Source organism: Canis aureus, chromosome 6 (genome assembly GCF_053574225.1).
Source record: "Canis aureus isolate CA01 chromosome 6, VMU_Caureus_v.1.0, whole genome shotgun sequence".
NCBI classification, from domain to species: Eukaryota; Metazoa; Chordata; class Mammalia; order Carnivora; family Canidae; genus Canis; species Canis aureus.
In genome coordinates this window covers 76,114,113-76,131,746 of record NC_135616.1, presented here as the reverse complement: position 1 = coordinate 76,131,746, position 17,634 = coordinate 76,114,113, and the positions used below count along the sequence as shown (strand labels likewise).

Here is a 17,634-nt window from a genome sequence, read left to right as displayed (position 1 = left end):
ATATCACTACATTTCCACATATAAAACTCCAAGGATCAGGTGACATAAAAAGAAATCACCAAACAGAAAAAAACAAGAGACTGTAAGTAAGAATCAGATGAAAATCAGAGAGTAGAATCAAACTCACAAATGCTTCAGATATTGAAATTATTAGAAATAGAATAGAAAATATACATGTTGAATATATCTTAAGAAATTAAAGAAGGGCTTAACATATGAATAAAGAGAAAGTAGATTTAAAATAACCAAATAGAACTTTAGAAATGAAGATAATATATATTAAAAACTAAATGGGTGGCTTTAACAGAAGATTACAGAAGATTTAGTAGCCAGAGAAAGAATTAATGAACAGAAAGATATCTGTAAAATTATCCAGAATTTAGCCTGGGAAGATTGGAAACAAACAAACAAACAAACAAACAAAAGCCTATGAAAGAAACGTTAAGAGAGATGGAGGGGGTAAATGAGAATGTATGTATAATCAGAGTCCCAGAAGGAAAGGGGAGAAAGAACGGAGTTCAGAATTTTACAGGACTGACGAGAAAGTCAGTTTCAAAGGTGTTTTAAAGGTCCTGTGCTGCCTAGGAGAAGGTTGGTGGGTTGATAAATTCTGAATTTAATCAGAATTTACCTGTGAAAATGTCTAGGATAGCTACTAAATGGACAGGAATAAAGTATATAACTTCCAAACTAGAATCTAGGAGGAGAAGGCAGCATTAAATAAGTAAATAAATAACCCCAAAGAAGGCAATAGTGAAAGAAAAAAGAAAACATAGATCAGAAGACAACAAATGGGGAGTGCAACATTAGATGGCAGAAATAAATTTAAATATATCAGTAGTTATAAAAAAAGGCAATGATCTAAATGTCTGATCTAAGAGTCAAAGATTATAAAACCAGACTAAAAGTCAAAATTAACACTAGTTAGATAAATCTGAAACATAATGACTTAGAAAGTTTTAATGTAATAGAATGAAAAGAGTTATACCAATCCTAGGCAAATAAATACTAATCCGAAGAAAGCCATTTAGATGTTGAGGCAAATCATTACTAGAGTTAAAGAAAGTCGCAACATAATGATAAATTTACCAAGCATATAAAATAATTATACACTGGTTTGCATATTTTAACACAGGCCCCCCAACTACATAAAGCAAAAACTGATAAAACTATAAGATCAGATAGACAAATCTGCCATCATATTGGGAAATTTTAAGTCATCTCTTTCATGAAAGAATTGTCAAGCAGATTCAAGTTCAGGAACAGAAGAAATCAATAACAATCATAATGTTTGATCAAGGCCTTTGTTGTTTTTGTTTTTCTTAGGAGATGCAGCTTTCTAATTTAATTTTAGGAAAAACAAGTAAGTCTGGGGAGATTGGAAGTTCCCCATCATGGCCCCTGAAGTTCTAAATTACTTTCGGTTAAATTGATCCATTTAGTGTAGAAACACACAGGAGGAAGGACCAAACTTCTTAAACATAAAACCACTAGGGTCCCAGTAGTGGGGGGACCCACTGCTCTCAAAGCATTTTGATGAGTGGGCTTCCATGTTTTAGAGGTTTTTCTCTAGAGCAGAGAGAAAAATTCTTAAACAGCACAGTTTCAACAGGAGCATCCTGGTTCCAGAAAGAACGAAACCGAAGGCCAGCACAGTTCCACCAGGAACAGTCTGGTTCTGAAAAAGGAGTCAGACCAAAGGACAAACAAGAACTCTCAGAAAAGATAGACCTTAAAATAGAACCTGAATACAGCCCGGAGAGTTCAAACACAAAGAGAGCGGAGCTCTAAATGCAGGAAAAAATCTTACCCTCAAACTCCAGGGTTGGCAAGAAAGCAATGGGCTCAATTGATTTTTGTGGCATCTGTTTCCTCAACAGCCACAGAATTGTTGAGGGTCTTGTCTGGATTCCACTTTTTTTTTTTAGATTTTATTTATTTCAGACAGAGAGAGAGTGAGAGTGAGAGAGTGAGGGAGCATGCACAAGCGGTGTGTGTGGGGCAGTCGCCTAGGAAGAAGCAGACTCCTGCTGAGCAGGGAGCCCAGCTGCAAATATGAGGCTGGATCCCAGGATCCCAAGATCCTGACCTGAGCCGAAAGCAGGTGCTTAACCAACTGAGCCACCCAGGAGCCCCTGGATCCCACTTCTGATCACCAAGGTTATGCTAACCTTAAAAATAAAACTGTCAGTTATTTTTCCAGCAGAAATGGGTTTATTTGGGAATAGCAGAGAACTGCAATTTGGAACAAGCAAGCTGTGGCAAAACCATAGGCAAGTCCTGACCGAGGACATATTTTTAGAACACCTTGCCCCAGACTTGATGAATATATACTCTTTATAAACACATGCAAAAAATTTAACATGAGCTTAAAACATTGAAAAAGACTGTTTATAGACTATGTTCTTTGGCAATGATATAGACCATGTTCTTGACTAATGTGGTCTTGAAAAATGTTAGTATCAATTGTCAAATAGGAAATATGAAGAGGGATCCCTGGGTGGCGCAGCGGTTTGGCGCCTGCCTTTGGCCCAGGGCGCGATCCTGGAGATCCGGGATCGAATCCCACGTCAGGCTCCCGGTGCATGGAGCCTGCTTCTCCCTCTGCCTGTGTCTCTGCCTCTCTCTCTCTCACTGTGTGCCTATCATGAATAAAAAAAAAAAAAAAAAAAAAAAGGAAATATGAAGATATAATATCAACTGGAAGGCTTGCCCTTTGCACACTTCTCTATCAGTCATATCAGAAATTCCATATGAAATAAGCATTGTGAAAGTTCTACTAGCTTCGTTAAACATATCATCAAAATAAGTGTTCAAAAAATTTCCCTTTTTTTTTTGGAATTTTCAACAAATCATGCAAATTGTGTCCATCTGTGTTTCTATCCCTTTTGCTTCATGGTCAGCCTAAGAGTTTGTTTAAAATGATTTGCTTTGTGTGTGCATATGCAGTGTTTTCCTTTCATCTACTTAAGATAAACTAAGAAAAATAACAATTTTATATCATGCAGGGATATGACTGTCACTTAAATCCCAACAAATGGAGAGGGAAAACCATTATATTAATGGTGCCTTACTACTACTTGAAAACTCCTGATGTAGGCATTCCAGGTAGGGTTCCTTTTTGGGGAAAAAATAATTATAATGAAAGGAGAAGTTTGAGAAATTTAGTAATACTTGGAGCAGAAGTGGTTTTTAGTTTACAGAATTTTTTTTTTTTCAAGGCTTTGGGCTATGGTAAGTTCTTAGGTAGAAAAAAGCTTCATTTGGGAAAAGAATGCATGTGGTATAGACTGCCTAATCGTGAAACTGAAATCCTCAGAATAATTTCTTAAAAGATCACACAGATATGTTGCTCTCTCTCTCTCTCAAATAAATAAATAAAAATCTTTAAAAAAAAAGGGGGGGGGGCGCCTGGGTGGCTTGGTTGGGCGTCTGCCTTCAGTTTGGGTCATGGCCCCGGGGTCATGGGATCGAGTCCCATGTGGGGCTCCCTGCTTAGCCAGGAGTCTGCTTCTCCCTCTCCTCCCCACTCGTGCTCTCTCTCACTACCTCTGTCTCTCTCTCTCAAATAAATAAATACATAAAAATCTTTAAAAAAAAGATCACATGGATATGTAATGCTTTTTAACTTGAATATCACATTGTTCATGTGATGTACAAGTAATAATTCCCATTTTGCAAATGTGGGAACCGAGAAACTGAAGCGCCTCACCCTAAGTCAAGTTGTGACAGCACATCATGCTTAAATCTAGTGTTCTTGTTCCCCTATTATGTCCTGACCTTATTTTTGACTATTGGGTCTGCGGCTATGAAATGTATTTCGTCTTGTTGACCAAGTAACACCTATCTTTGGCAAGAACGTTTAAGATCTGCATAACCGAATTGAATGTTAGCTTTTTGCTTCTGAATTCTTTAATTCCCAAGACTCCTTATATGACTTCTTATGTCTCATGACTCATTCTCTCTTCAGACCACATTTGGTTTCCTCTCATCGTCTCACCTTCTGCTAGAATAGAGTCTGAAGCAACCCCTATTTGGATAAAAACCACTGTGACCATGTGTCAAGAGTGGTAACGTTAGTAGGAGAGGCCTTCTCCAGAAGGTCTGTATAATCGTGCAGCTCTGGACAATCCTCCACATGTGCATGATAAGACTTTTTCTACATCTCTTTTCGGTAGATCCTAGATAGAAGGCAGCAGCACACGGACAGGCAAGTACCCGGTAGAAGTAAATAAATATCAGCATCGTGTAGACCTGACCTGAAACCGGCTTTGCCAAGACCCACTGGATTAGCTGGGCCTGTTTCTTCATCACTAAAATGCTGATGCAAGTATCTGCCAGGCAGAGTTAGGGCAAGTGCCGTGACAATGTATGTAACCTGCTTAGCGGGTGCCCTGTACATTCTAGCGTCTTGTGTTAGGCCCTCTCCCCCTCCGCTGTGCCCTGGCGGAGCTTCCTCGCCTGCAGCAGCTCTGTGAGGCCTGCAGCTTGGAGAAACGCGTCCAAAGTCGGTCTTTGCTCTGCCGCGGCCCTGCGGGGTAGGCACGTCTGGCTTCCATATGTGCAGGCGAGCGGAGCACTACCATCCTGCTACTTGACAAGGCGAGGGAGCAGGTGCACGAGTCTGAACATTCCTGAGTCGGGAGGGGGGCCGGCTCTGCGTTTCCCAGCGCAGTAACCAGGCCACAGCTGGGGTGAGGCGGGGGCCCGGGGCCGGGAGCATCCCCTGGAGCTCCGACAGGTGCGGTCCGAGGCGACGTGAAGGTTCCAGCCAACGATCCCGGTCCGTTAGTGATCCAATTCCGTGGGCCTGTGGTGTGGAAAATGCTGCAAATCGAGGTACCGCTGCAGTCCCCTCGCCGTTCGGGGGTGGGTGGGGGTGGGGGTGGGGGTGAGGGCCCGGAAGCGGGACCGTCCGGACCCAGGAAGGGAGTCGGGGGCCGGCCCGGGGCGAGGCCGCAGGGGGCACCTTGCGTTTCTGGCTCGGGCACAAAGCGGGCCGCCGGCCGCCCCCCCAAACCCCCCCGTCCCCCCCCGCCCCGTCTCCTCCCCCGGCTCCCCCACGCGGCCCAGGTGAGGCCGCCGGCTGCCCCCCAAGCCCCCGCCGCCCCGTCTCCTCCCCCTCCCCCCTCCTCCCTCCCCCGGCTCCCTCCCGCGCGCGGCCTAGGTGAGGCCGAGGCCCCCCACCCCTCCCCCCTCCCCTTCGTCCCCCTCCCCCGCCCCCTCGCCCCCCCCCCCCGTCTCCTCCCCGGGCTCCCGCGGGGCCCCAGGTGAGGCCGCCCCCCGCCCCCTCGCCCCCCTCGCCCCTCCCCCGCGCCCGCCGCCCCGTCCCCTCCCCCGTCCCCTCCCGCGCGCGGCCCAGGTGAGGCCGCCGGCCGCGCCCCCGCGCGCCCCTTCCCCCTCCCGGCGACTTCCTGGTCTGCGGAAGGTGCCGGAGCCGCGGCGGGCGGCGGGCTGCGGGCGGCGGGCGGCGGGGAACAGAGAGAGGCGGCGGCGGCGGGGGCGGCGGGGGCGGCGGGGGGCGGCGGCGGCAGGGGGCGGGGGCCGGGCCACCGCGGCCGCTGTCACAAAAAGGCTCGGGGAGGGGGGGCGGGGGGAGGCGCCCGGGCGCCGCCGACATGGGCCCGCAGCCGCCGCCGCCGCCGCTGCCGTGAGTCGCCTCCTTCCCCGCGGGGCGGCGCGACCCTCCGGCGGGGGCCGCGGGCGGGCAGCGGGCGCGGGGGCGGGACGCACGGCCCCAGCGCGACATGTCACCATGGACTGCAGGACCAAGTGAGTGGGGGCGGCGGGGGCGGCGGGGCGGCGGGGCGGCGGGGCGGGAGGCGGGAGGGACCGCGCTAGGCCGCAAAGCCTGCGCGGCTCCCCGGGGGCGGCTCCGGCGGCGGCTCCCGGCGGCTCCCGGCGGCCCCGCGTGTCTGGGCCGCGGCGCGGGCCCCCCGGCTGCGGCCGCCCCCGCGGGGAGGCCCGAGGTCCGCGCGCCGCGTCCGAGCCCCGCTGCTGCCCGGGGCCGCTGTTACCTGCGGAGGTTCCTAACGTGAGGGCGACCGTCCCGGGGCTTCCCTCGCCGCTTCCCACACGTCGTCTTCCCATTTCCCTCGGAAACCCGGACTGGCCCCCGGTAGCGGTCCGCACGGGCCGCGGGACAGACCGCGGCAAGATGGTCTCCCGCGAGCGCTCCCAGAGGGGGCGGCGGCGGCGGTGCGGAGGTCTCCTCAGGAGGTTCATGTGGTGAAAAGCAGTGGAAGTGTGGGGACTGGGGCGTGGGTCTCAGAGGTAGGAGTTTTATGGGTCGTTTTTTTTCCCTCTCCCCCGAAACTTACTTTGCAGAGCATTTCTTCTCCCTTTACAGCCTCTTCACAACCCCCCCCCCCCGCCCCCCAGCTTAAAATCCTGAAACGGTGCATTTTTATTTGTCTTAGCGTGAAAGACTCGTCAAATTTCACAATGTGACTGAGCCCGGTATTGAATTTTTATACATAAGAGACACTAAAAAATATTAGGAAAACGGGAGAATTGTGTGCTTTTCAGCATTTTCTTCAGTGTCTGACAGTGTTGAGGGGGCGGGGTAAGGGATCGAAGCAGAATGCGTTATGTTTTTTGACATTAATTGGATTAGAAGAGAGGAAGTTACCAAAGTCCATGTTATTTCCATTGAAACAAGTTGAAAAGGGGAGGGCTGAGAAAACGTCTGTATTTGCAAATTGATTTATATAGCCCGTCACTTCCTGTGACTCTAGGTTCTTGTAATAAATTTAGAAAAAAAAATAAATGTTAATTTGGAAGTCAAAAGTGGCATTACTCTGTTCTAGGAAGTACATACTAAAAACAGGCGATGTTACAAAGACGCTGAGGTCTTCTTCACAGGAATAACAGATTAACACTTTGGTCACGTGCACATTGTGGTATCAGATTTTGCTTGATCTTTTATCTTCCAGCAGAAAGAATAAAACAGAACTGTTAAAAAAAATGTATTTCAGTAGATTTCAATTTGCTTTTTGAAATTAAACCCAACGAGTTGGTTGAATGTGTGAGAAGTTAACAAAGACGTGGATAACTTCTGAATGAAGCAAAGCAACCTTACTGTCTGTCACTGGGGAAATCTAATATTGAGGTAGATGTCTATGTTAATTTCTCCAAAGATAATTGACAGAAAACAAGGTTTTTGCTGTTGTTGTTAGCCTTTGAGTTTATGTACAGTGTGCTCCTTTGAGCGTGCTTTGCAATGATTACATTTCAAGAGAAGCATATGCAAAGTGTCACATTTAAGGAGCATTAAAACTGTTTTATGGTGGTCTGGAATATGGCAGGTGGAGCCAGATATTTATCATTTACCCTTACACTGCAAGTGCTTTAAAAACAAAACAAAACAAAAAGCCTGAGAACCTGCTGGCCAGCTTTGTTGGCAGGGAAAAGTAGAAATTCTTAGGAGCATACTTGCTTTGCAAGTTCAGTTAAATAAGATAAAGTCCATGCTTTACGCTTACATAGCACTTAATACTTTTTACTTCCACATTAATTAGTTGATTTATAATCCACAATTATTATTCTTTTAAGTGAGCAAAGCACTTTATAGGTGAGAGAAGCAGGCTCAGAGGTTAAATGCTTGCCCCAGGTCTCCTAAGGTCACCTAAGCCTCTTACATTATTGAACTGGGAAAAAAAACTTTTTTATTTTCGACATTGTGCTCATATAGTTACGTGGAATACACTGCAACAAGAACGAGGTTAGTTTTTGAGTTAAGAAAATATAAACTCTGCAGAGATGCTTGTCATAGGAAATAAATTCTTTTTCTTCTAGGGAAAACCCAGAAAGAACCTTTGACTTGGTATTGAAAGTGAAATGCCATGCCTCTGAAAACGAAGGTGTGTATGCTTTGTTCGTTCTTAAAATAACTGCATCTATCAAAACAAGTGTTAGTGTTGTAGACTGCTAGAACATGATAGTATCAGGATAATAATGGTCCTAAATGTGTATCCTGCATCTAGCGTCCCAAGGTGCTATTAGGAAAGTGGATGCTAGGTCTTTGGCATGAGATTGTAGAAATCATGACTGTATCTGTGCAGCTTAAATTTCACCTGTACATTAAGGCCGTGGAACTTAGAACCTGGCTTTATCATTGAGGGATCATTAGTTTTGGCGGTAGGGCACACTTTTAAAAATTTTCTTTCATTTGTCTTTGAGAACTTAGCTCCTTTTTTAAACATTAGTGAAAGTCCCCTTGCCAGTACAAGGGGAGGCACACCAATTCCCTTCTGATGTTTCCAGAATGCGGAATGAGACGGGGTACCCCCTTCTGTTGGGTTTACCCCAGAAGCAGAGCACTTTCAGAGGGAGGTAAATAATAGTGTGACATTACCTGGAAGGGGTTCACTGCCAGTTCTGTGTAATTTCCTGGAAAGAGGAGGATACTTTGGTCAGTTTCTTTGCCATTTTTGTCATATGTAATATGTGTGCACAGGGAGGTGCATAGAAAGGAATGAGAGCTGTCTCTTCCTGCTTATTTCCTTTGGATGTGTCCTTGTGTGATATGTTTTCATGGCTCTTTCCAGTGTGATTTCACTTGCCGTGTACTTAGATTCTAGATAACATGGTGAGTTAGTGTGGGATTTTCTGGAGACTAGCTGTCCATTCTAAAGACTTGGTAGAAAGTCTGCTGACACTCTTAGCTCCAGAAACTGCCCAGCGATTATATGCTTTTAAGCAATTTGGAGCTGCACACCTTCAAATAGAGGAGCCCAACCCAGCTTGTGGTGAAATGGGTGTGGCTAATTTTAGGTAGGAAGTCACACATGTTCCTGACTCCAGCTCTGCCTGCTGTACTTTTGGGCCTGTTTGAACTGTAGCTGGGATCAGGTTTGTCCCCAGGCATGGAGTGATCCTAGGTTGTAGAGAGCTTTTTCCAAATAAAAAAGTTATCTTTTGTTGTCCTATATGAATTAAAGTTGGTCTACTTACATTCTTTCTAGGCACAGCCAAGTTCTCTTTGAAGACTCACTCACATGGATACATTAATTTTTTCAGCTCCAATTTAAATCTATTCTTTAGTGTATTTATGGAACGAATAAATCTTCAGAATATCTGTATCATAACATTAGTTCAGGTGGGTGAATTAATGCTCACCTGCTGTGTTTGTAAAACAGGCCAAACTCCTTTGGAAAACATGATTTTTCTGAAATTTTAAATGCATGCTGAAGTAATTTTGAACAAGGATCAATCTACCTTATTTAATACCTGATCTGTACTTATGTCAGATTGTGACCTTTCATAAAGACTTCTGAGTCTTTTACTCTTTCCTTTCTCTCTTTGCCCTTTTCCATTTTTAGGAACTAGTTATTCCAGTTTTTATCTTCTACTAGTGCCCTTTTTTGCTGCGGTTATTTTTAAATCTTTACTCATCAGAAGCATCCTCATGTGTATTTTAATAGCTTATCAAGCACAGTGACGTTGAGAATATAACAAATGGTTAAACACTTCAGCCTCTCTGTAGGATGCAATTAGTCCGTTCTACCCGTATAGTCCATTAATATAACTCATGGACAGTATATTCCGTTAATATAACTCATGGAGAGTTTTAATAAAGCTAAAGTCAACTGTATAAGAAGCATAAACAACTTTTCTTCTTTTAGTTGTGACTTAAATAGTATAAATATGACTAATATTTTAGGGCCTAACAAGACATACTTTTTTGTGTTTTAAATCTTATGTTAAATTGAGAGTTTGGTGTTTCTAAATGTTATTAATTTTCTACTTTATTGATGAACATCACAGAGAAAATATCCAGAAATAGTTAAAGAGAGTTATTGGAATATTCATATTTAACTGTCAATAAAACTTATTTATTTAATGAATCTGATATGTGTATTAGTTTATTTAAAGTAGGATAGTTTTTTGTTTTTTGTTTTTGCTAACATTCCAATGAACGTGGATAACATTTTTATAACATAATAAATCTGGAAAACAAAAATGTGTAAATTAGGGTGTTTCAGGGCACAAAAATAAAACCAATTTATTTTTAATTTTTTATTTTTTTAAAGATTTTATTTTATTTATTAATGAGAGACACAGAGAGAGAGAGGCAGAGACACAGGCAGAGGGAGAAGCAGGCTCCATGCAGGGAGCCCCATTTGGGACTTGGTCCCAGGACTCTGGGATCACACCCTGAGATGAAGGCGGTGCTAAACTGCTGAGCCACCCAGGCTGCGCCCTAAAACCAATTTAAGTAATGAGGGAACCTGATAGTTTATATGACAGGAAGTCTAGATGTAGGTCATTATAGATCCAGGCTCTTTCTGCATCTCAGCCGTACCACTTACAGTAGTTGGTATCATTGGAAGATTTAGATTCCTTGTGGTTATAGGATGACTGTCAAGAGAAATTGGAACTCTACTTTCTCTTTTATGACCTTGGGGGTGACAGACACTGGCTTTTCATGGTACTTTGCTTAGAGCCAGAAAATTTCTTTCCCATAATCTTCCAGAACATTGGATCTTCGTGGCCCACCTTGGCATGGGTGTAACCATACCTAAAATAACCATACCCCATTGGTGGGTTAGTGATAGAGGGGTGAATGGCAAGATTATTATGATTGATTATTACTAAACAACTGACAAGGAATAGTTGTTGGGACATCAATTAAAATGCTTTGCATTTTTCAGAATATTGGTTTATTTCTTATTTTTTTAGATTTTATTTATTTGAGAGAGAGCACACATGATTGGGGGCTGGGGGAAGGGGAGGGAAAGGGAGAAGCTGGCTGCTTGCTGAGCAGGGAGCTAAAGTCTGAGCTCCATCCCAGGACCCTAAAATCATGACCTGAGCCTAAGTGAGCAACCTAGGCACCCCTGTTAGCTTATTTTTTGAAGATTATCTGTTTGATCCAATAGAAAAATACCATGCTCAGGTTAAATTTGGTTTATGCTAAGATTGAGGATATTACATTAAGATATTTGGCATGTTTCTCTTGTTTACTTTCTAATAGGTTCTGAATTCTTTCATTTATTGTATGTAGTTTACTTCATAAATATCTTCAGAGACAAATTATTATTTAAGTTTTAGTTGGTGTTTTGAAATGGTATGAGTTGTCTTAGAACACTAGAAAATCATTTCACATGGAGGGCCCCACAAATTCAAACAATTGCTGTGAGATGGTTGGTTGTGTTTCCCTATCATGTCCCCTTGTGTTGGTAGAACCGGTTCTGATGGTGTCTGACAGACTGGTTGGCCCGTATTTTCACGGATGTCTCCTTGGCGGGACAATTTCCTTAATAACTTCTGCTGCAACTATCCAAGAGGGAAGTGCCAAAATTTAGATCTTAATAACTGTTCCTTGGTAGATTTCCAAGGGAATTGCTGTTGTCACTCTTCTCTTTGCTTGTCTTTCATGCTTCCCAGCAGTCAGCGAAGTAGAGCCAGCTGTGATGGCCTCTCCTCAGTTCTAACAGCAGAAGTTATTGTTACCACACTGCCCCTGCATTCCCCAAAGCAGTTCAAGACTTCAGGGAACTGAAAAGTAACACTTCCTCAATACAAGGTTGAGGATGCCTCCTCTTCGGGTTTTTCTTTGGACAGTGGATTTGATGCTCTAGCTTTTTCTTCTATATTTTGTTGATCACTTACCTCAAGTGGTAGTAGCACTAGTAGTAGTAGTAGCGTTAGCAGCAGTGGCAGCAGGACGGCTAATAATACTTCCATAGCACACTTTGTGCTGTGCTCAATTCTGGCTGTTGTACCTATACTAACGGATTAAATCTCACAGATGTCTTTCTGGATAGGAAATGTTTATCTTCATTTTGCACGAGAAGAAGCTGAAGCACAGAGAAATGAAGAAGTTGGCTGGCTCCATAGTCTGTATTTTAATCTATTGCTTTTTAATAGGTTTAATCTAATTAAAAATGTCTGCTCTGCTGCCTCTGGTTGTGTGGTGACCTCGAATCAGCTCTAAGTAGGCTGCATTATTGCCATGTGAAGAAATAGAGTATAAACTCTATGTGGTAGAGGTATACATATTTTTAAACAGGAATGCAGTGTCCTCCCTGAAATTAATGAATCAAGGGTAATTCCACATAAAAAATCCCTGAACTTTTTCCTTGTGGGTATTGATGCTGACTCAGAATACCCCCCTTCCCCACAACTCCTCTTTTTAGGATTTATGTTATGTCTCCGTGTTTAGTGAATCCTTCGTCTAAACAATCCTAGCTGTTTATGTGTAGTTTTCAGCACATCTTTATTAAGTCTTATTTTCTTTATTCCTGTCTGTTTAGAATAATTTCTCTTAGGAAACAAATGTTCTTTTGCTACCGACTTTCCACTTTTGTGAACCCGTTCAACCCAGCACCAAGTTACCCACCTTTCTGATCTTGAGCTATGTTAATAGCTTACCTCCTTCTTACTCATTTCCTAAATCAGAACTTTAGGCCAAAGGATCCTAACTTAGTATCTCCCCCTGCCCTGTACAAGAAAGGGTATTTCTAGGCTCGCTCTTGCATTTGACAGTTTTTGTCTCTAGGGATACTGTTCACACAGAATCTACAGCATTTGGCTTCTGCCTATATTTTAGCACTTACTGTTCCTATAGATATGTCTAATATAGTAATATATAGACACGTATAGCTGGGTCTAAGTGTTGGCTCTGCTTAAAATGAAGTCTTTAAGAAATAGGCCACGACTTATTAATATGTATCCTTAGAGAAAAGCTTAGCACAGTATCTGGCATGTTTAGTGAATATTTACAGAATGAATAAAAGAAATTGGACCTAGCATAGTGCCAACCATAGTTCATATAAATGATCAGATTTTTGTTTTTAAAGATTTTATTTATTCTGAGAGAGAGAGAGAGAGAGAGACAGTGACACAGGCAGAGGGAGAAGCAGGCTCCCTGCCAGGAGCCCAGTGTGGGGCTCCATCCCAGGACCCTGGGGTCATGCCCTGGGCCAAAGGCAACTCTCAACCACTGAGCCACCCAGGTGTCTCAATGATCAAATTAATTCACTGAGAGCTGCTTGTTGTAGAGTGATCTGAAGTGTGCACTGGTATGACAGGGGCGGGGACAGTAGAAATATATGACCATGTGTATCTTGGACCTGTACGCTTGTTTAGGGATACTCTGTGCTTACACTCTTCCCCTTCAAGACCCACATCTGCTTGTTGTCCTCTCACATCACAAGATTTATTGGGTCCATTGCTATATACGTATGTTTTGGAGTCTACCTTAAAACTCATTTATACCTATCCACACATACCTGAAACCCAATGAAGACCTAACATTTGGAAAGTCGAATTTTGGTGAATCATATACAATAAGGTGGTTTGGGAGACTTTAGATATTGCCCAACATGGAAGAAAAATCTTTGAGTAAAATGCAGTTACTGGGTTTTTGCTCTAGCTGTGTGTTCATTGCAGAGCTCTGAGTCCCCCTCAGTCTTGGTGCACATGGATGAATTGGAGTCATCCTGACTGGAAGTGTTAGCTTCATATCATAGACTGTTGAAGAAAACGAAACTTTAATTTTTTTTGTACTTGCTAACCAAGAACAAAACTCAATGTGGTTCTTTAGAACTGTATCTTTGAGATAAGTCATTTTTGGTTTTATAAAAAAAATAGTTAAGAATAGCAGTACTTTTTTTTTTTATTTTTTTTTATTTACGATAGTCACACAGAGAGAGAGAGGCAGAGACGTAGGCAGAGGGAGAAGCAGGCTCCATGCACCGGGAGCCCGACGTGGGATTCGATCCCGGGTCTCCAGGATCGCGCCCTGGGCCAAAGGCAGGCGCCAAACCGCTGCGCCACCCAGGGATCCCCAGTACTTTTTTTTTTACATTTGGCTTTGGAACCTTATGTGCTTCCTGACACAGCTGCTGGCAAGTGTAAAAAGCAAATCAAATTTCAACATCCAATATTTGTTGACTAATACGTTGATAGGGCTGCTGCCGAGTTTATATTTTAATAGTTTGATTATGACTTGTCTCATTGGGTACTCTTATTTGTTCACATGTTCTTTAGTTTTGCTGCTTTAATCCAAGGTCTCTTGATTTTTGATGTTGATGATCCCCACTGTTACCTGCGGGGTGTTCAGGGGGGTGGTGCCTCTGCTGCCCTTCTCTTCACAGTGGTATGCTGTTGGGCTGTTGCTTGGGCACTGCTGTGTGGCCACAGTGCTACAAGTTTGTGCATATTTTTTCCTTGGAACATTCTTGTTTCCGTGACCTTCAAGGTAATTTGTTCCTGATAGTCTTTTGATAATATTCTCTCATTTGGAGGATTATTTAATCCTCAAGTAATATCCTTTATTTTCCTCCAAATTTTTATTTTTGATAAGCAAGGTACAGGACAACCATTTACCTTTTAAAAGATATGTTTTAAAGTATATATACAATATTAGCACTAGACATTCTGGGGGTATTTTAAGCAGGCAGCCATAGTTACAATTTAAAATAACAATGGGTGACGGGCACTGGGGGTTATTCTGTATGTTAGTAAATTGAACACCAATAAAAAATATATTAAAAAAAAACAATGAAAATCAAAGGCGTTAAGTGTGAACTATGTTCTCAATCAATTCCAAAAGAATCTTTCTTCCCTGAAGATATTTTTTAATATTTAACATTCAGAAATTGTTTCCACTTTCAAACTCTTAGGCTTATGCTAAAGTAATATTATATACATGCTAGAAGAGATCTTTTACTTGAAGATTTCTTTTTAAAGATTTTTTTAACTTGAGCCAGAATGCATTAAAGATACCTTGAGAAAGTCCTGAAATACTGTGCTGTTTTTATATATTTAAATTGAATGGTTTTCCTATTGTTGTATTTATTTTGAGCATAGTTAGACTCTTATTTTATATAAATTAAGAGTAAGTTAATTTATTCCAGGTAGTGATTTATTCGTAGGAAAGGGTGTCTTGTTTCATGTTTCCATGGTGATTCAGTCATTTTTTTTTGCTTTTTTGGGAACTTGCCAAAAGTGCTCCTCAATTGATTTTTTTTTTTTTTTAAAGAGGTATTTAGGAAGTTGGTATCACTTGGGGTCTTAGGGCACATTGCAGAAGAGAACAGTGGAATAACAGAACTGGAAGTTTCCTTAAAGAGGGGAATTGGCTTTGGTGGACCTTAGAATTCCAGCCCCCATACCCCCTCCACTGTCACCCTGCAGGTGCTATTGTCCTCATGCTGTCCTGTGACTGCATAAGATGCTCAGTATGAGCATTAAACAGGCCTTCTCCATGCCAGGCACTCTAGTTTCAAAGATACCCCTCTTCTCACTTCTCTTCAAATAATAATTTCTTTAAGTAGGTGGTGTTACTTAATGCATTTATCTGATTAAAGTAATTCATAGTGAGGTGTGAACAACTGATAGACAGCCCTCAAGGGAGCATTTTAATTTTAAAGAAAGCCTTGTAAAGCTGAATTAATTAAAAAGATGCAGTTTGCTCTAGTGGAAAGCTCTCTGAACTAAAGATCAAATGTACCTCTCTCAGTTTCTAGTTAGGTTTTTACCATTTCTTCCCCCATCTAAATTGACACTCCATTTGTAGATGAACAGCTTTATTTTTTTTTTTTTGATGATGAACAGCTTTAATAAGTGTGTAAGAGTATTTATGTATTCAGTGAATTTCATTAAGATGTTTTTTGTTTATAAGTTTTCACTTAATAAAGCTATAACATGGTTATAAAAAAGCTTTTTAAAGTCAATTTATTTTTTCTGATTTGGCTTCCAGTTAGATGTTTTACAGAAGTAGTAATAAAAATAATATTTAGTACTTAGAGTACGTCAGTAAATGTGCTCAGAGCCTATATTTCCAATTTATCTTCTTGACAGCTATATGAAGAAGGGGCTGTAAACTTTTTCTTTTTTTCTTTTTTAAGATTTTATTTATTCATGAGAGAGAGAGAGAGAGAGGCAGAGACACAGGGAGAGGGAAAAGCAGGCCCCATGCAGGGAGCTCGATATGGGACTCCATCCTGGGTCTCCAGGATTACACCCTGGGCTGGAGGTGGCGTTAAACCGCTGAACCACCTGGCTGCCCCTGTAAACTCTTTCATAAAGATGAGGAAATGGAAGCTCGGAAAGGTTAAGTAGCTTGCCCAGGTCATACAGCTGTAAGAGGTGGGATTGGTATTTGAACCAGTTTTTCTGATTCTAGAGCCTGAACTAGAACAGTTAACACCATGCTGCCTTTAAAATACAAGTCATCCTTTTCTAATAACGTTGACATTTTTCTCAGCAATTTTTGAAAGTCACTCATTTCGGAAATCCACGTCTAATTCTAGGCTTGATCAGAATTGTTGTGATACTAATTTTTAGTAGACGTGGAAAGGTGACAATGGAAAGAAGAGCATACACACCATATAAGATATTCAGCCCTCTTTCATTCATTCATTGAATGTTTCTGAGTGTCAGGCACAGATGAAAAGCAGTTAAAAAGATGATGTTCTCAGAGTTTCTTTTTTAAAAATTTTTTTGTATATTTTTTATTGGAGTTCGATTTGCCAACACATAGCATAACACCCATTGCTCATCTCAGAGTTTCAATCAGTGATTGTCATAGTGTAGGAAAGGGCTGTTGGAGAGGTTGCAGTGTGTAGCAGTGAGTCTAAACAGGACACGTGACTCTGTGCGGGGGAGTACGGGAGACAGTGGGGGAGAGGGCCGAGGGCAGAGTCAGGGCTAGTCCTCAGGTGATGGAGGGAGAGACAGTGAGATACTATATTGTCAGCTCTGAGATGGGTACCTGGCTGTTATCTTTTTCTGGAGTTGGTTGGAGTTTTAATTCACATTCAAAATCTGGTGTGAATAACTAAGAGTTAAAGAATATATTACTTTTAATATAAACATTTATATCTAATGAAGATAATTAAGGAGCACACTCTGCTGAGGTGCAGTCTGCCCTGGTAGGCGGTTGTGTGTGTTTAGTTTTGTTCACTCAGAGCCTAAAACAGCGTCTGACCCAAGGTGTGTGTTCAGTGAATATTTGTTGAGTGGTGGAAGCACAATTTTCAAGGTATTGAAGTGGCTTCTAAAGAAAAGGAATGAGGGTCTCCTGGGTGGCTCAGTTGGTTAAGCATCTGCCTTTGGCTCAGGTCATGATCCCAGGGTCCAACCCCATTTTGGGCTCCCTGCTTAGTGGACAGCTTGCTGCTCCCTCTCCTTCTGTCCCTCCCCACTGTGTGTGCTCTCTCTCTGTCTCTCTCTCTCTCACTCTATCTCAAATAAGTAAATTCTCAAAAGGAATGGAAATTGTAAAGGGTATTGAGACTATAATAATTATTGTTAAATTCATTTGTTTTCTAAATTATTACAATTATAGAACCGATGAAATTTGTGAAAGTGAAGCTACAGAAGTCAGAGATATAAAAAGAAGTTGCTGAGTAATATTCCTTTTGCTATCTGTCTGTGGCAGTTATTTTCTGCCTTGAGTTTGATCTTTATCACCCTGACAACTTGCCAGCCACTGGATTTTAGGTCTTTGAGGACAAGTACTTCTTTGGACCTCTTGTAGATTTCCATAAAACGTGTCTTCCATATGGATGATATTCAATAATTACTTGTTAAGTTGTACTCTGTTAATAAAGTAAAATTAGTAAAAGGTTGTGCTGTGTTTTTAAAACCTATTGTAGATTTCTTACATCTTTAAAAAAA

General features: G+C 42.3%; 2 protein-coding genes across 16 annotated transcripts in view; one reads left to right on the top strand and one right to left on the bottom strand.

Annotated features, from left to right (window-relative positions):
* Positions 1–6,262, bottom strand: part of LOC144316445 (uncharacterized) — a 54,543-nt gene extending 48,281 nt beyond the window's left edge. For 3 of the 8 annotated variants that reach the window (XR_013382391.1, XR_013382392.1, XR_013382393.1), the window contains exons 1-2: positions 6,018–6,240; positions 4,001–4,810 (exon numbers count right to left, since the gene is read on the bottom strand). Coding sequence is in view for 2 of the 8 variants with exons in the window: in XM_077902352.1 (XP_077758478.1) it covers positions 4,404–4,810; positions 6,018–6,225 (615 nt within the window). In the remaining 6 variants the exon portion in view is untranslated. Of the gene's footprint in view, positions 1–945; positions 4,811–6,017 lie in introns of those variants that run through there. The other 5 variants (XR_013382395.1, XM_077902353.1, XR_013382394.1 and 2 more) reach the window with 4 other exon arrangements.
* DENND1B (DENN domain containing 1B) overlaps positions 4,502–17,634 on the top strand; it is a 260,965-nt gene continuing 247,832 nt past the window's right edge. For 4 of the 8 annotated variants that reach the window (XM_077902344.1, XM_077902343.1, XM_077902346.1 and 1 more), the window contains exons 1-2: positions 5,637–5,772; positions 7,798–7,862. In XM_077902344.1, the coding sequence (XP_077758470.1) occupies positions 5,756–5,772; positions 7,798–7,862 (82 nt within the window). In that variant the 5' untranslated portion in view covers positions 5,637–5,755. Of the gene's footprint in view, positions 4,840–5,636; positions 5,773–7,797; positions 7,863–17,634 lie in introns of those variants that run through there. The other 4 variants (XM_077902348.1, XM_077902347.1, XM_077902342.1 and 1 more) reach the window with 3 other exon arrangements.